At 47.8% G+C, this 17,898-nt stretch overlaps 1 protein-coding gene across 1 annotated transcript; it reads left to right on the forward strand.

The window, feature by feature from the left end:
* Nucleotides 1–4,129: 4,129 nt before the first annotated feature.
* LOC136315678 (butyrophilin subfamily 3 member A1-like) lies at nt 4,130–17,424 on the forward strand. The gene is given in 13 exon segments (XM_066247482.1): nt 4,130–4,364; nt 7,566–7,650; nt 7,866–8,207; nt 9,823–10,104; nt 11,748–11,947; nt 12,034–12,049; nt 12,129–12,155; nt 13,262–13,264; nt 13,715–13,738; nt 14,119–14,145; nt 16,154–16,738; nt 16,741–16,785; nt 16,788–17,424. Coding segments are annotated over 12 exon segments (1,728 nt in total). The 5' UTR covers nt 4,130–4,364; nt 7,566–7,571; the 3' UTR covers nt 16,886–17,424.
* The last annotated feature ends 474 nt before the right edge of the window (nt 17,425–17,898 follow it).

Consider the following 17,898-nt stretch of genomic DNA (forward strand, 5'->3'; position numbering starts at 1 on the left):
TTAAGCAGCCACCCAGGGCACCCACTGGCCTCTCTTCTCTAACCTCCTTCCTCTGCCACCTGTACCCTCTTCTGTGGATTTAGCTGTACTGATCCGCCTGCTTCTCCACCAGTTGTTTTTGTCAAGAGGGTCTGTGACATGGAAAATTGAGATTTCCCCCCATTGTTCTACAAAGAAGACCATAAAACTTCCCTCTCCCTGCAGGATAGAAGAAGTTCCAGTGTATGCTGGTCAGGTCAGTGGCTCTTCCCTTCTCTGGGACTCTGAGCTCCTGCCCCTCAGGAGATGCAGAAATGGAGACCACTGAGAGCATCTTAGTGGTGAGGACAGAGAGGAGGGACGGTGAGAACTGCCTCCAGTTCTCCTTAGGGGACGGGAAGGACTCTTGGATTTGAATGTAAAATTGATTAACCTATATCTCCTTCTCCAAGTAACATGAGGGCTCACTAATCTACTGCTGATGATTATAAAGGAGGTTGGAATGGGGGAGTGGACACGAGTGTGCAGGCAGACGAGGTCTTCTGAGGGTACTGCCCATTCCCAGCATGGTGTCTCGTTTCTCTCGAGAAAAAGAAGTGCCTTCTGAGCCTCACAGTCACTGCCTCTCAGTCTCTCCTCTCATCCTCCTTCTTCCTCCCCTTTCTCCCTCTCCTTCTGTCCCTCTCTCTTTCCTGTAGATATTCATCCTAGAAGATCCTCGCCCAGTGAGGAGCTGGATGGTAGGTAAGTCCTTCTGTGTTCTCATCCCTCGGTGACAATTCTGAGATGGTGGCTTCCAGTTCCACACGGTCTCTCAGAGAGTCCCCAGAGAGACTGAGCCCCAGGTGCCCACATGTATCCAGGTTTTTCCCACCCTTTATTGGGTCTTTCATTTCATTTCTTCACTTCCCCACAACATTTTCTGGGACCACCTCTCATATAAATCACTTGCCTGCATCTCTGTCTCAGGGTCTGCTCTTGGGGGAACTCAGACTAAGACCAGGTCTGATAAGAGAACAAGAGTGACAGCTGTGACAACAGGAAGCAAGGTGATTGAATTCATGGCCGCCTCCTGAAAATTCCACAACTCTGTATTCTCGTGTTTTCTAGAGCTTGTCCTCCAGAGAGTGAGTGTAGCCCTGCTTGGAGGCTCTTCCCCACCAGGTGACAGGGAGAGGCTGAACTGGGTAGTTTGTGGGGAGAACTCAGAGTCTTCAGACCTCCCTGGTCCCTCCCTGCATCCTTCTCAGTCTCCCTCCTCAATCCCACCTCTTTATTGCTGTCTCTAAATTCCCTGTCTTCCCCTTTTGTTTACTGTCAGAAATCTCCATTTCATGAGCATTTCCAGGAATATGACTCAGAGATGCCTCCACTCAACCTGACCCCAGGGCGTATTTCACCTCCTTCGTCCCCACTGGTCCCTCTTCTGCACAGAAACCCACCCCCACCTTCCCCAGGCCTCCTCACTTCCCTCCTGCCCGTCACATACACAGTCTCTGTGGAGCACAGTGCACGTAAGCTCAACACGGGCTTGGTAAATAGGGGAGTGATGTCATTCTCACAATGTGGACGTAACATTGGGTCATATCTGGTTGTTACCAGTGAGCCGACAGTGTGTGCCCCAGGGAAGAGCAGGGAACCACAGAGCTCAGCAGCAAGCGGGAGAACACAGTGCCTATGTGATGTCCTCCACCCAGTCCTTTGTCTTAGCTTGGGTTAACCTCGTGCAAAAGAGACAAGCCCACAATCACGAGACAGAGCTGTCTCCAGGTCACGCCCACAATTCATGGAAAGGCTGCACCTAGGGAGAGGGGAGACAGCACCACCAAGTTCAGGCCTGAGAGACGACTGCATCTTCACCCTAATTCTGCCGGTAGAAGTGTGGGCTGCTTGAGAGAAGGGCAGAAACAAAGGACAAAGGAGAACATCAGATCCTACAGTATTTCCCTGGCAAGGTTAAGGTGCCGGGAGTTGTTCTGGGGTCACTGAGGAAATATGCAGAGATTTTTAATCAAAAAATACACAATCAGTTTGCATTTGGGAAGTCAGTCTTCTTGCACACCAGTGGGTCAGTCTTTTGTTTGGTCTTAATCATAGTGCCAAGCTAAAAGGCCAAGAAAAAACTGTGATGATGAAAGATTTTGCCAGACATATAATACAGAGTTGACACTTTTAATTTATACAAAGTTCCCAGAGATTGATAAGAAACAGCACCATAGTCTGTCTAGGAAAAAAAATGGACCATTGGCCTAAAGAGCTCACTTTCAGGGTCTAGTCAATGGTCAATATGGAGAGTGACCAGCTCATTATCATACAAATGCATCGTGAGATAATAACACCATCCATTTCACTCATCTCAGTGATAACAAGCAGTAATAACCTCAATGCAAGCAGGGATTTGGTGAGAAGGACCTTCCTGTTGATGGAGAGATGGGTTCAGCGTTTTAGGAAAGAACCTGATCCAATTCTATATTCCTAATGATATGTGAGAAAGTACAGGCCTGCCAGATAGCTCAGTTGGTTAAAGCAATGGGCCACAAACCGGTTTAATGTCAGAAAATATTTTCACAGACCAGCCTGACCGAGACAAGCGTCAAGAGTGAGTCTTAGACGGATGTAACAGAGGGAATCTGGTCATTTTTAAAATATAAAACATCGTTCAGACTTAAATATAAATAAAACAGAAATAATGTAAGTTATTTATTCTTTCTCTGCGGACCAGTACCAAATGGCCCACGGACCGGCACTGGTCCGCGGCCCAGAGGTTGGGGACCACTGGGTTAAAGTGTTTTCCTGAAAAGCAGAGGTTGATGGTTTGATCCCGGGTCAGAGCACAGAGGAAGAGATCTGTTCTAATCTCTCTCTCTCTCTCTCTATAAAATCAATAAAAATTTTAAAAGTTTCAAATAAAATAAGTATATTCAGAAATTATCAAAGATGTGGGGGAAAAAACTGATATGTAAAGTGCACTATTTATAATAAGCAGAAATCCAAGATGTCCCACATCTTGGGAACTATACAACCTACAGTATGATATATAGACAGTGTTAGCAAGACTTGTTATAATATTTGGGCTGTGTTAGAGATTTGGGGAGTGCTGGTGGAAGTAAGATTTGCTCTGTGTTGCACGTTGTCTGACTTCATTCTCTGCCGTGTCAGCCTGTGGCTTCCATTCTCGAGGTTGCCTCTTGCTGACAAGACAGCTGCCGTGGTCCAGCTCCAGAGGTGGTGCTCCACCCTAGAGAAAGGAAGCAGTGGGAAGTATTGGAGGGCTCTGGACAAACACAACCCAACAACTTCCACCTACAAACCACTGGCTCACACTTAGTCCCTCGGCCTCTCCCATCAACAAGGAGAATGGACACACTGCAGAACCCTCCACCCTCCCAAACTGGGTTTGATGACGAATAAGAAGTGGGGAACAGGTACTGCACAGCTGACCAGACACCTCTAACACAGAACCTAAACTCAATCTGATACATCAAATTCCATCAGCCAAAGTCACATGAAAGCCCTGAGAGCTAAACTTGCCACACTGAGACCAAACTAAAGAGGCTTAGGATGCCCTAGACCACCTGGAGACCCTGTTTGTCCCAAAGGCCACTAACAGAAACCCATTCACAGACTATCCAGTCTAAACTCAGGGAACACTGCCTCCTGCTGACAGAGGAGAGTAAATACACCTGAAAATGCAAAGGCAGCAGACAGAAGACACGGAGCATGGATGAACCTTCCCAGCAGCGCTCCAAATAAAAATTCCTTGAGAAATATCAAGCGTGCCCATAGGTCCTTGGCAGCACTGCCTTGGGACACCTAAAAATTGTAATATTTGTGTTTTTGACCTAAAACCTGAATTTCAGAGGTGGCACAGAAGGTGGGTGGGTCTGGTTTCTTTCTGTTCCTACTTTCACGGGGCTCTGCTATGAGATGTCAGCAAACACCTTCCTCTCCTCACACATAACATCTGTTCACTTATCTGCTTAGTTTGGCAGATAGAGGCATTAAGATGTAAAAGACATAAAATAGGGGTATATAATAAAATACTGATCACACACATCCACACCCAGGAGTGATTCAAACAGGTAAACACACAGGGAGACACAGAGTGTGGGAATCAGGGCTGGAGCTGGTCTTCACTGGTACCACCCAATACAGCGTCCCTGTTCATGCTGACCTTGCCCACTGGTTTCTCACCAGCGAACTATGAGACACAGAATTCTAAGCCAATCAGAAATCAAGTGCTTTCAAATGCGGACTTTGCACTGTTTCTCCTCCTGAGCAAGCTTTTCTTTCCCCCTCACCCTTTCTTCCGGATCAGAAACTGAAATATAATGGAGAACTACTGAGAGTCTTTGTTCTGTGACTTTCATCTGGGGGTGCCAAGGGTAAGTAGGGGGACTTGGTAAAAGCAGGGCTCCAGGGACCCTTCGGGGAGAGGCTGAGAAGCTGGTGAGCCTGCAGGACGTTCCTCACCCAGAGGAGGAGTGTGGTGCTGTGAACAGGCAGGCGAGGGCACAGGTGTGCCCACAGAGGCAGGGCAAGGCCGTGCCTGCACTGGGAAATCTGTGGGAGACAGACAACCGGAATGAGGGAGCTTCACAGCTGCACGTTCCTAGGATCTTCCTGTGGTCAGAAAGGAGCTGAGCTCTGGCCAGTTTGCTCAGTGATAAAGCATCGGCCTGCCGTGTGGATATTCTGGATTCAATTCCTGGTCAAGGCACAAAGAAAGAGACCATCTGCTTTTCCACCCCTCCCATCCCCACTCTTTCTCTTTCTCTCTATCTCCCTCCTGCAGCCATGGTTTGACTAGTTTGAGCACATTGGCCCTGGGCACTGAGGATGGGTCCCTGGGGCCTCCACCTCAAACACTAGAAATAGCTTAATTGTGAGCATGTTCCCAGATGAGCAGACCATTAGCCACAGACAGGCTGTTGCTGGGTGAATCCCGACCAGGGCATATGTGAGAGTCTGTCTCTTTGTCTCCCCTCCTGTCAGTTGGAAAAGAAGAAAGGAAGGAAGGAATAAACAAGGAAAGAAAAGAGAAGAGAAGAAAAATAAAGAAAAGAAAAGAAAAAAAAGAGCAAAGTCCTCTTATAGTCTCTCCTGTCCTTTCTGGGAATGTATTCCAAGGGATTCTAAAAGAGAGGGGTGTGTCTTAAAGATCTATATGTAAATATGTTCATTACAGAGTTATTTTGTAATATAGGAAAATCTGGACCAACATGGAGAATGGATAAACAGCACATTGTCTGACCACAGAGAGGTTTTCAGTTCATTGTCTGTTGGTCTCTGCACCTCCTCTTTAGAGAAATGCTTGTTCAGGCCTCTGCCCATTTTTAAAATCACATTGTTGGTGTTTTTATATTAAGTTGCATGAGTTCCTTACAAATTACCAATATTTACCTCTTGTTGGATGGTTTATTCATTCAGTAGGTTGTCTCTTTATTTTGCACAAGCATTTTAGTTTGATTTGGTCCTATTTGTTTATTTTTCTTTGTTGCCTTTGCCCAAGGACACATATCCAAAAAGATATTACTAAGAGCGATCTCAGAGAGACCATTGCTTCTGTTTCCTTCTAGTTTTACAGTTTCAGGTATTAAGTAAAATCTTTAACCCATTTTGCATTCATTCTTGTATATGGTGTGAGAAAGTGATCCAGTTACAGTCCTTTGCATGTGCCTGTCCAGTCTTCCCACCATTGTTTTGAAGAAACTGTCTTTAACCCATTGCATACTCTTTCTTCCTTTGTCATTGATTAATTGGCCACATATTGCAGATTTATTTCTGGACTTTTTAGTTGGTCTCATTGAAGTGTGTGTCTGTTTTTATGCCAGCACCACGCTGTTTTTCTTAGTGTAGCCTTTTTGTATCAAGGAAGATGATACCTCCACTTTTTTTTATTTTTTCTCTTTCCGTTTTTTATTATATTTTAAAAATTTTAAATTTTAACTATCTTTTTCCTCAACATTTCTTTGGCTATTTAACTTTTTCTTGTTTTGTTTCTTTTTTGGGGGGGTTCATATAAATTTTACCATTAATTGTTCTACTTTTGGGATGAAGGCCATTGGTATTTCAATGGGGGTAACATTGAATCTGTATCTCCCTTCAGGCCATAGAGACATTTTAACAACATTAATTTTTCCAATCCATAAGCACAGTATATCCTTCCATTTATTTGCATTCTCTTTGATCTCTTTCTTCATTGCCTTTGTTTTCAGAGAACAGATCTTTCACTTCTGGTAATTTTATTCCTAGGTATTTTATGCTTTTTGATGAAATTTTTAAAACCCCTTCTGATTATTGATTATTGCTGCATGGAAATACAACAGGTTTCTAATATCGTATCCTGCCATGTTAATGGATTCATTTATTAGATGCAATCATTTTTTGGTGGAGTACTCAGGCTTTTTTATATACTGTATGATGTCATCTGCAAATGATGACAGCTTTACTTCTCTCTCTATGCATTGTCTGTTTTTTATTCCTGTGTCTCATCTGATTGCTGGTGTTAAGACTTCTGATACTGTACTGAACAGAAGTGGTGATAGTGGGCATTCTTTTCTTATTCCTGACCTTAGAGGAAGAGCTGTCAGCTTTTTACCATTAAGCATTATGTTAGCTGTAAGTTTAGGAATCATGTTTTTTAGCAAAGAGTTCTTATTTATAATTTTAACAAAATAGGACCCAATTTAGGTTTTTAAACTGTGTCTACATTTTGCTATGGTAAGCTTATTTTGATGAACATTAATCATAAATTTTGAGGTTAATACCAGGCATTTTATTTAAGAGTAATTCCTGCAATTGGAATTTGTAGGTCACGGGATAAAATATATTACAAGGCATTTGTTATATGTATGTGGCCAGAATATACCCAAAGTATTGATGGTCATATGAAACAAAGTATATAATTATCATTATATATTATTTCAGTTTTCTTCATTTTATTCATTTATTTATTTATAGAATGGTCCATACTCAGGAATAAAAACAGTAAATCTCCTCAAAATAAGTGAAAATATATTCTCCACTCTGAAAACTTTTAAATTTTAAAACATTCAGATGATTATAAAAATAAAGGGTACAAAAGACTTCAGCTCCTGCTCTGAGTGAAAGGGGAGCCCCCGGAAGGGCTGAGTGGAGGAGGGAGGGGAAGTGAGTCAGGAAGCTCTGGCTGGTGTGCTGAGCATAGACTGTGGGGACTCCAGTGAATCCGGGACTCAGGGAGGAGGGTCCTGTGCTCCTCAGAGTGTGATGGGGGAGGCAGGAGCTGGCTGTCCCCGGGAATTGTGGGTAAGTGAAGGCTTCTGTCCACGTCCTCAGGGTAGAGCCCAGGGTTTCCTGATGGCTAGGGTTCAGGGGCGTCCATTTATCGTTACATATTTTAGGAATGTGTACCACGTTGGAATGAAAGTTAAGAGACTCAGAAGCAGACATTTGCGGAAGAGGCTCTCTGGTCACCAGTGATCTACATGCACCCGAGTTGGTCTGGGAAGGGGGAGGCAGACATGTCCGTGGGGAATTCTCCATGATTTTCCAGATCATCATTTCTACCCATCTCCTTTGGTCTCTCTCTGTCTACACAACAGGTAAAAATGGAGAGGTCCTTGGCCTTCCACCTGACTGCCCTCCATGTCTGTTTCGTCTTGGCCCAACTGCTCACCACCTGTTCAGGTAGGACCGGTTCTGAGTGTGTCTCTGGTACAGTGACCTAGTGTCAAGTCAGAACCTGGGACTTTTCCCCATCCCAGGAAGGTCCATCCAGATGGTACTCCTGCTGGGATTGAGGGCCCTTCCAGGTGCTTGTTACTTCATGCTCCTTGCCTTGGACACCTCCTTATCCTCTGGTCCCCACTTTCACTGATGAAGAACCCCCTTCTTTTGAGCAGCTCAGTTTACTGTGGTTGGACCTGCTGACCCCATCCTGGCCGTGGTGGGTGAAGATGCTGAGCTGCCCTGTCACCTGTCCCCAAAGATGAACGCTGAGGACATGGAGCTGATGTGGGTGAGACCCAGCCCCTGGCAGGTGGTGCTCACGTATGCACATGGGAAGGAAGAAACACAGGCAGCAGAGTATCAAGGGAGAACTTCGATTTTAAAAGAGGACATCACTGAGGGGATGGCTGCTCTCTGGATTCACAACATCACTCTCTCTGACAGCGGAGAATACCAGTGTTATTTCCAAGATGGAGACTTCTATGACAAAGCCCTGGTGGAGCTGAAGGTTGCAGGTGAGCCTCAGATCTGTTCTTGTTATTCTTCTGTGGGGCCTGGGGCACAGTCTCCACACCCACCTCAGAGCACTCCTGGCTACTCACCAGCTCCTGTTTCCTCTGCCTTCTAACTCTGCCTCTCTGAGGACCTTGACAGACAGAGGTTGTCCTTCAGGGAAAATCTATTCTGTGTCAGGTGAGGAATTTCCTCATGGCGGCCACCAGGGCCTCAGCAAGGACGTGGTAATCAGGGATAAAAACAGTGGAAAAACCTCCCTCAGTGGGAGTCACAGATATTTGGGTTCCGCTGAGTTCCAGGCAGTGGCCATGGTTTCTCCAGGTGCACGAGCTGTGGGCCCAGGAGACTGACCTGCATGGACATCACCTGGGCTGCCCATGTCCTCCAACTTGTAGTTGAACGAATGGTGTTAGGTACTTACTGCTCTGAGAGAGAGCACACTCATGTGGAAACCATGGCTGTCTCAGGTGATGTCAGGAAGCCTTAGCATAACACTTGGACTGTTAGGGGATATCGGGAGGCTTTATATAAGGCTTTGCTCTGGATTGGATGCTATGAGAATGGTGCAGGGGTGAAACGGGTCACTCACAGTCCAGACAGGGGAGGTTTGGTTGCTGCTGTGGTCTGGACACTGGTCATGTTTTTCTCTGTTCCCAGATTGTTGAGTGTCCCGACCTTCTCCTAATTCATCACAGTGACAAAGTGCTCTTGTCTGATGCTGCTTTAGATGAACTATCTCCTGTTCAGATGTCAGGGCTTCATTTTTCATTCTCAGGACACAACCTTACCTTGTGGCTTCTGCTGGGGCTGGTCAATGGGGAGCCTAGGAGAGGACAAAATGTGGTGCGGGAAGTCCTAGCTCTATCATTGCAGGATCTCCTCAACCATCTACAGTCCTTTCCTGAAGACCACAGTTCCTCTCAAGAAAGCCTTCCCTGTACGGCTGCCATCCACCTCACCTGGGGTTTAAAGGTTTAGGGACAGTGGTTACAGCTCCATTGTACCTGCCTTAGGTCAGTTCTCTCTCATGTAGTTATTTTCCCTTCTCTACAACCACGTTATAAAAATTTCCTGGGTCCAGAGATGTGAAAAAATGGTTGGCTACTCTAGCATTAACTCCATCAAGAGTTTACCATGTGGATTTACATACAATGCACAACTAGGACAGAGGCAAGACAAGGTGCATGCCCTCCCCACCACATGGCAAAGGCAAAGGCTTCTACAGGACAGAGAAGGGTAGACAGGCATACTGGGAAAACACCCAGCAAGGGGAAAATACTTACATGATTACCTAGCACAGGATGAGGACTTCTTTCGGGAACTGGCTTGTCTGGGGCATGGGGAAGGGGAAAGGGTTCAGTGGTCTCTAAGGGGACGCAGGGGAAGCAATCTCTGTTTTGGCTAATATCTAGCTAAATCCAGCACAAGGGTCCAGTGATGTTCAGACAGTGGTCACATCATGGAACAGTCCCTCCTGCACAGCACACGTCTGTAAACATCTCCTCAGTGGAACCCAGTTGGAGTTCTCTGGTGTGAGTGTGCCCTCCATTACCGAGGAGACCCTCAGCAGTATAGAGGACTCCCCGTAATTCAAGCTCACTTTTCCTTCCACAGCACTGGGCTCTGATCTTCACATTGAAATGAAAGGTTATGAAGGTGGAGGGATCAGTCTGGAGTGCACGTCTGCAGGCTGGTATCCGCAGCCCCACATCGAGTGGAGAGATGACAGGGGACAGAGCTTGTCCTCTGTGGCAGCACCTGTGACTGCAGACAGCCTGGGTCTATATGCAGCCTCAGCATCTGTGACCGTGGAAAGCGACTTTGGGAGGGGGATCTCCTGTATCTTCAGAAACCCCCTGCTCAGCCAGGAAAAGACAGCCAGGGTTTCCATTGCAGGTGAGTGCCCTGCCACTACCCTGTGCTTAGCTGTGGCCCCTGGGGGAAGGCACTGACTCTCTGCTGCTGACTTGAGTCTTTGCAGTGGACATAAGGCACAGAGCAAGGACCTGGGTGCTTCTTTCCCCCATAAAGCTGTTCATGTCACAGACATCTTCTGAGCTTTTTCTTTTTTTCGGAAGCTGGAAACGGGGAGAGACAGTCAGACTCCCGCATGCGCCCGACCGGGAACCACCCGGCTCGCCCACCAGGGCAGAGGCCAAGGAGCCATCCCCAGCACCCCGGCCATCTTTGCTCCAATGGAGCCTCGGCTGCGGGAGGGGAAGAGAGAGACAGAGAGGAAGAAGAGTGGGAGGGGTGGAGAAGCAAATGGGCGCTTCTCCTATGTGCCCTGGCCAGGAATCGAACCCGGGACTTCTGCACGCCAGGCCGATGCTCTACCACTGAGCCAACCAGCCAGGGTCCATCTTCTGAGCTTTTTGTGCATGCCACAGACTGTGACAGACAATGGGAATTGTGGGAAAATAGTGAAGATTAGCAAAAATACAGCAATATGGAGAGAAAATATTTACAACCTATATCCTAGAGAAAGTGCTAATCTTCTTAAAATATAAAAGAACCTAGTAGAAAAATAAGCAAAAAACATGAATTGTCAATTCACAGCAAGGAATTATATCCTGAAAGGATGTCCAATCTCCCTAAGTTGTGACGTTTTCCACTTGAGAGATGGGCAAGAAAGCAAAACAAAACAAGGTGGTTTACAATACATTCTGATGGCAGGATTGTGAGGAGACAGTCACTTTTAGACGCTTCTTGTTATAATTTGATTTTTTTTTTGGTATATCTTGGCTATACTTCTATTGAGAACAATACATTAATCTTTATCCAAAGTATGTATTTATGTATTGATCCAAAATTCCAGTTCTGGAAATTAATCTGACAGATCAGATTGCATTTATCTGAAATGACCATAGTAAAACGTAATTTCTCACACCATTAGTTATAATAATACAAAGTTCAGGACTGTGCTGTGCCCTCAAGTGAGGGACTTGTACGCAGTGGAGGGTTACACTGTGAGAGGAAACGCAGACGTCTCTCTGTGCTGACATGGACGGTCCCCAAGACACCGAACAGAGAGAGCAAGCGCCAGACCAGCTGGTGTAGAGTGCCGACTTGGTGTAAACAAAAGAAAATAAGAATATATTTCTCTACTTTTAAAATGGAATGATCACTTGCATGGCACTCGCTATGTGTCCGGCACTTTATAAGCATTCATATAACCCTTTTACCTGTTGGGACACCCGGAACAGAATGGTGAAGGCATTAGTTACAGGTCACCTGCTAGCCAAGCAGATGACCCAGATTTTGCACCGAGGCCCTCCAGCTGCAAGTTCAGATGCTTAATCACGTATAAAACTGACTAATGAGAAGTAATTGATGGTGTAGGGGGTGGAGGGAGTGGAGAGGAGACTTGATACATAGTTTTTGATATTCAGACTATTCTCATGTGAGAGGCAGACACTTCAAGGCAATAGTGTCATGTGACAGTGAGAGTTCAGGGCACTTTAGATAGAGAATGATCACTTTCTGTCCCGAGACACCCCGCGACCGCCAGGTCAGTGGCTGACGCTATCCCTGCTCAGGTCCCCTCTTCTGGAACGCGTGGCCCTGGGTGGTGGCCTTAGCGGTGACCCTACCGGCTCTGCTGGGGCTCCTGGCGGCGGCGGGGTTCTTCCTGTGGCGACAGCAGAAGAAAAGCAAGACCCTGCCCACGGAGAAGGAGCGGGAGCGAAGCGCCAAAGGTGAGTCCCGGCTGCAGGAGCGCGACCGCCCCGCCCAGCCCGCGCACCCACCGAGCCCGCGCACCCACCGCGCCCGTCCCCCCTCCATCCCCGTGATGGGACTTTTTTCTGCTTATTTCCAGAGGAGCTGCAGCGCGAACTCAGTAAGTACCGGTCCCCGCCCCGCGCGTCCCGGGACCCCTGCGTCACGCGCGTCACCGACTCCTTACTTGTTCCCCGCAGAGTGGAGGAGGATCCAGTACCTGCCGCGTGAGTGTCCCGGACCCTCGTCTCAGACTCTCTGCTCGGATATGATCCCGCCCTTCCCTCACCCCTAACCGCCCGGGGCTGGGGGAGATAAGGACGCTGATGGGGCAGCCGGGCAGGGGTTTTCTCAATGGAGAAGGGGCTTCAGTCTCCACCAGGGGCCGCTCGCACCGGGACATCCAGGGGACCCAGGAAAGGACAGGGGCGGGGGAGGTGGACTCAGTGTGTGAGGTCCTCCCCTCCCTGGTGGCTTTACACAGTCTGTAGTCTGCTGAGAAGAAACCAGAGGACAGAGAAGTGTCTCTTAAGAAGAAGAGTGGTGTCCTGGCCAGTGGTTTCACGCAGCTAGCGGACGTCCAGGGTTGGATTCCCTGCTCAGGGCGCACATGAAAAGCAACCATCTGCTCTCTGCCCCTCCCTGTCTTCTCTTGCTCTTTCCCTCCTGCAGCTGGTGTCTTGATTGGTTCCAGCACTGGCTTCAGGCGCTGAGGATAGCTCAGCTGATTGGAGCTTCTGCCTCACAGGGGGGTTGCTGGGTGGATCCCAGGTGGATCCCAGTTGAGAAGGCATGTGGGAGTCTGTCTCACAGTACATCTCATAATCTGTCCCACTAAAGAGAGAAAGAGAGAGAGAGAGAGAGAGAGAGAGAGAGAGAGAGGAGTGGCTACATTGTTAGTTTTCACAAATTAATCATAATTGCTAAACAAAGAGTATCTGAAAAAGTTGTTTAATTCTTTTCAGAAATCGGCAGGAAATAATACAGATTGAGATTCTAGCACACATATACACACATGTATGTATGCACAGGGTGAGCCTATTCCCAGGTATGTCCAGGGACAGGAGTAAGGTAGTCACCCCTCCTCCAAGGGGGATGCGTTCCAAGAAGCCCAGTGGGTTCCTGAAACCACGGAGAGTGGCAGCCGCTGTGCACACTAGGCCTTTGCCTTTTCACTAAAGGAATGCTTCTTGGCACATGCACCTTCCCAGCATCACGACTCTTATGCTTTGAGGCCGTTATTAAGTAAAATAACGGTGAATTGAGCACAAACACTGTGCTACTGTCACGTGGATCTGGCATGGAGATGGCTCTGACGGTGCTAAAGGGGTAGGAGGTGCACAGGGTGGGCTAGCCAGACCGAGGGTTGGTTTGCAAAATGGCAGATTGCAGATCGGAGCCCACAGCACGAGATGTCATCATGCTACACAGATGGTGTTATTTAAATCTTATGAATTGTATCTTTCTGAAAGTTCCCACTTGATATTTTCCGACTGCTGTTGAAGGTAACAGAAACTTTGGAAAGTGAAGGCGCAGACAAGGGTGACTGCTGTGCAGACAGGTACACACAGATCTGCAGTGACAGCTGGGACAGCTCGTGCAGGGTGCCTGCAGGGTCACTAGATGCAGTTGATTTAAAGAGGGGGGAGCAGAGAACTGAACAGGCAGAGGGAGAGGCAGGAAGGGGGGGAGGGTCAAAAGAAAAATCAGATGGGTGCAAGAGGAAGAGAAAGGAAAGGACCTGGAAATGACAGTTCAGGTGACTCTCTGCTGTTTCCTCTTGCAGGTGAAAAGTCTCAGGACTATGCTGGTGAGTGACTCTGATGTTCTCTGTGTACAAAGCATTTAAACCCTCTCTCTGCTGGTGAGGAATGATCAGATCCAGCTCAGAGGCCCATCCCTCCTTTCTGGACACTCAGAGAGGACCTTCCACATACAGTGTCCCCTCACCCTGCTGACACAGATGCCCACACACCTGGGTTCAGCACGGCCATGTCGCCTGCAGCTCCAGTGTGATGAAGAGAAGCCCAACATGCAGAGAGGTTTCTGCCTGAGCCGCAGAGCTGTAGATGCAGGAAACCGGATGTTGGAAGAGACTGAGGAGAGTTGGGAGAAGAGGCTTAGTGAGGGGGGTGGTGGGGGAAGAACAGAAATGATGACCTTTCCTTGTCTGTGTCTCCTTCCTTTCAGAGTGGAAGATGGCCCTCTTCCAACCTGGTGAGTGAGTCACTGTATGTTCCCCAGGACAACAACTAAGGGACCCTGCTCACCTTTTCTTCTCTAATTTTTGACTGGTCAGGTTCTGGGTGGGTGACTTGAGGTGCTGGTCTCAAAGGTGTGTCCACCTTCTGTCGAGAACCCAGAGAACCAGAGACAAGTCCTGACCTGGGCTCCACAGGTCCTTGTGGGAAGGAAGAGGCGTGAGGGGTGCAGCTGGGGGAAGGGGCTACAGGGAGAGTCAGGATGGGACCTGACCAGTGTCTGCCCCTCCTGCCCCTGTGTGTCCTCAGGTTACACAGTGTTTCTGAGCTTCAGTGTCCTCACTTTAGATGATAGTAGTAATTCCTACTATGTGAAGGCTGAGGTAAAGACTAAGTAATTTAATGAATGCATATTGTCGAAAACACCTACAGAAAAGAGATGACCTGTTCAAAATGGGTGTTTGTCTGACAGTAATGAGAAGGTATCTTAAGGCCTAACAACAATGTAATTTACTCACAGGGGTGTAGGGTCACAGTGGACAGATAACCCAGTAATCTGCACAGATTATTCACCACTAACAGACCTGATACAGCACTATTTTTTGTAGTATAATTTAGGTACTAATGATTGACAGGACAAAGACAGAGAATGTGGTAGCACCAGGCCATACCTCCTGGCTGTTGAGTGGTGGATGATTTTTTTTAATTGACACTATCACTAGTTTGGTATTGAACTCTGTTGTCATGTAATTCTGTTACTCACAAAAAGGTTTAGGACCATATTTAAGGAAAACACATAATCACTACCTAGCAGGCTTTGGTGTGCTTGTTGAGGAGAGTGAAGTAGATCAAAGGTCACAGCATGAAAAGATGAAGGAAATCAGTGACACTAGATGCAGTCGGTGTGTTCACAGCCACATCTGAACAGTGATGGAGGAAGGATAGAGAAGGAAGTACTTCCAGAGGCAGGGGTGTCATTAAAGGAAACCAGCAAGGATGAATGGTGCCCCAGGATTCCCACAGTGGGAGCTGTCACCACCCCTAGGCTGAAGGGGGAGGGACAGGGAGCAGTCACTGGAGCCCAGAGGAAGCTGGAGCTCAGGGAGAGGCTGCCTGAGAGGAGTCAGGCTCTGTTAGAGCATCTCCAGTGGAGGAAGTGGGGGAGTCAGTGCTGGGCCTCTTTCCTTTCTCCTTCCTGTCTTCAAATAGTACCTCCCTTGGCCAAACCCAGCCAGTACCAGAGGCGAGGGAGCCCAGGGATGCTGTCCTCAGAGGACTGATTTCAGGGGCTGAGAGGGTGGGTACAAGTGAGGAGAAGGCATGAGAGTTCACAGAGCCCCTGGGTGGCCCCAATCACAGAAGAGACATAAATCTATTATCACAACAGGCCCTTCCTACATGCTAAATATACCACAGTTTGTTTCATTCTACCCTAGAGGTTAGTATTTTTACTCTTGTTTTACAAATGTGAAATTGAGACTCAAGCTAGTATGTAGCTTGTGTCTGTAAACAAGAGTTTTTGCAGAAAGGAAGTCACCCAGCTCAGGAGGGAGCAAGGGCTGAAATGTGAGTCCCTGATACTCTGCAGCACAGGTGGGCACAGTCCTGTGGGGGAGGCAGAGGCGGTTGAGACCCTGGGCACTGGTCTATGCAGCGCAGGATGTGTACAGTATGCAGCCTAGAAATTGGGGTTTTGCGATCCCTTCAGAAGTCCGGGCCCAGGGTGCGTTCCTGGTGTGCCTGCTGTTATATCCGCCTCTGTGGGGAGGGAACCGGAAAAGGCAGAAGGAAGGCGCCAGCCCAGATGGCAGACTGGATGGATCCCAGCCCTCCTCACCCCCCACCCCTTCTTCACTGAACACAAGACCCGTCTTTCTCAGGGCATTGCTGAGGGCAGCATTCAGGGCCGGCTGGGGACCCCGGGCTCTGCTCTCGGGCCTCCTCAGCCAGACCCAGGCCATGAGGGCTGAGTGTCTGGGGTCCGGCTGCCATGACTGACACCACCCCACCCGAACCCCCTGCAGCGGATGTGCTTCTGGATCCGGACACCGCTCACCTTCTCCTCCGCATTTCTGAGGACCAGAGGAGCCTGCAGCGGGCAGACACACGCCAGATAATCCCATACAACCCCAAAAGATTTTTCTGGCATTGCAGCGTGCTGGGCTCTGAGAGCTTCACGTCGGGGAGACATTTCTGGGAGGTGGAGGTGGGGGACAGGAAGCAGTGGCAAGTTGGGGTGTGTAGGGAGAATGTGGAGAGAAAATGTTATGTTGAAATAAAACCCGAGAATGGATTCTGGACAATGGAGCTATATAATGGGCATGTCTACCAGGCTCTCACAGACCTCAGGACCAAACTGACAGTTGTCAACCCTCCTGAAAGAGTGGGGGTTTTCCTGGACTATGAGTGGGGAGAGGTCTCATTCTACAATGCCATCGATGGATCGCACATCTGCACCTTCCTGCACACCTCCTTCTCTGGACCTGTGTGGCCTTTTTTTAAGATTTCTGAATTGGAGCCCACTGCCTTGACCATTTGCCCAGCGCAGTAATAAGTGAGGAGTTCGCTTGTGTTTGACCAAGTGACTGACCCTCCCCTGAAGACCCCAATGAGGCTGGCTCAGCTGATGCAAATGAGGACCCTCAGGCTGAAATAACTCTGCCCTCCCTGCCCAGCCTGGAGCTGAGACTCTAACAGCAAAATGTCACAACAATAAAGTACTTACTGAAACGACACTGAGTGAACCACTTCACTAATATTAATTCAGTTTTTCCACATGACGGAGGAGACTAGGGTGCAAGAGGTGAGGTAACTTTCCAAAGGTGACTCAGCCAACTTCTAACAACCATAGTTAGTATTTATAGACAACTTAGAATGTAGTGAGTGTGGTGCTGAATGCTTCACGGGAATTTCACTCACTAAGCCTCATTTTAAGTGACATATAAATCACACAGAAAGTACTGTTGCTGGGAGATGCTTGACCTCTGCCCTCTCCCTATAGTCTGTTCCTTTGCAGCCAATTGTTCTTCCTGGGCAGGGTCCTGTGAAGCCCTGAGGTTTCCTTCCCAGGGCACCAAGGGTAGAGGTCACTGTAGGTGACTATGAATGCCACACCCTACTGGGATCCTTCAAGGTCGACTGTCAGAGCCATGGTCCACCCCTTCACTAGCTAGCTCTGCAGGATGTCTTTGTCCAGAGAATGCATTCTCAGTGACCAGCAATGTGACCTGTGATTACAAAGATGAAGCATCCTGAATTTGAAGGACAGAACGGTGCTAGGTGACGTTTAGTGAAATTTTTTATCACGTTGAGGAATCCATATTAAGGAAAAGGACATTCCCCCATTGATGTTACCAAAGGTTCCTTTTATTTTTTAAATTTCATCTTATTATTGATTTCAGAGAGAGAGAAGAGAGAGGACTGGAGAGAGAGATTTGTTGTCCCACTTATGCGTTCACCGAATCCATATCTTGGGGGTATCAACCTTGGCATATTGGAACAATGCTCTCAACCATTGAGCTACCTAGCTAGGGCCCTAACGCTCCTTTTAACTGTTGGGTTCTGGGGAGAAGGCACTCTTCCTCCTCATCACTAGGATCGTCTCCCATTCTGTTCCCTCCACTGGGCATGTGGCTGTGAAGTTATATTTGTTGAAGGAGTTTGTTAGTATTCTTCACTCTTCAGCTAAGCTACTTCTAGGTTTTCAGCTCCCACAATTTACTCAGCACAGTTTCACAGTTTACTGTCTTGTAACATTTTCACAAAATCC

Source organism: Saccopteryx bilineata, chromosome 11, assembly GCF_036850765.1.
Source record: "Saccopteryx bilineata isolate mSacBil1 chromosome 11, mSacBil1_pri_phased_curated, whole genome shotgun sequence".
Taxonomy (NCBI): domain Eukaryota; kingdom Metazoa; phylum Chordata; class Mammalia; order Chiroptera; family Emballonuridae; genus Saccopteryx; species Saccopteryx bilineata.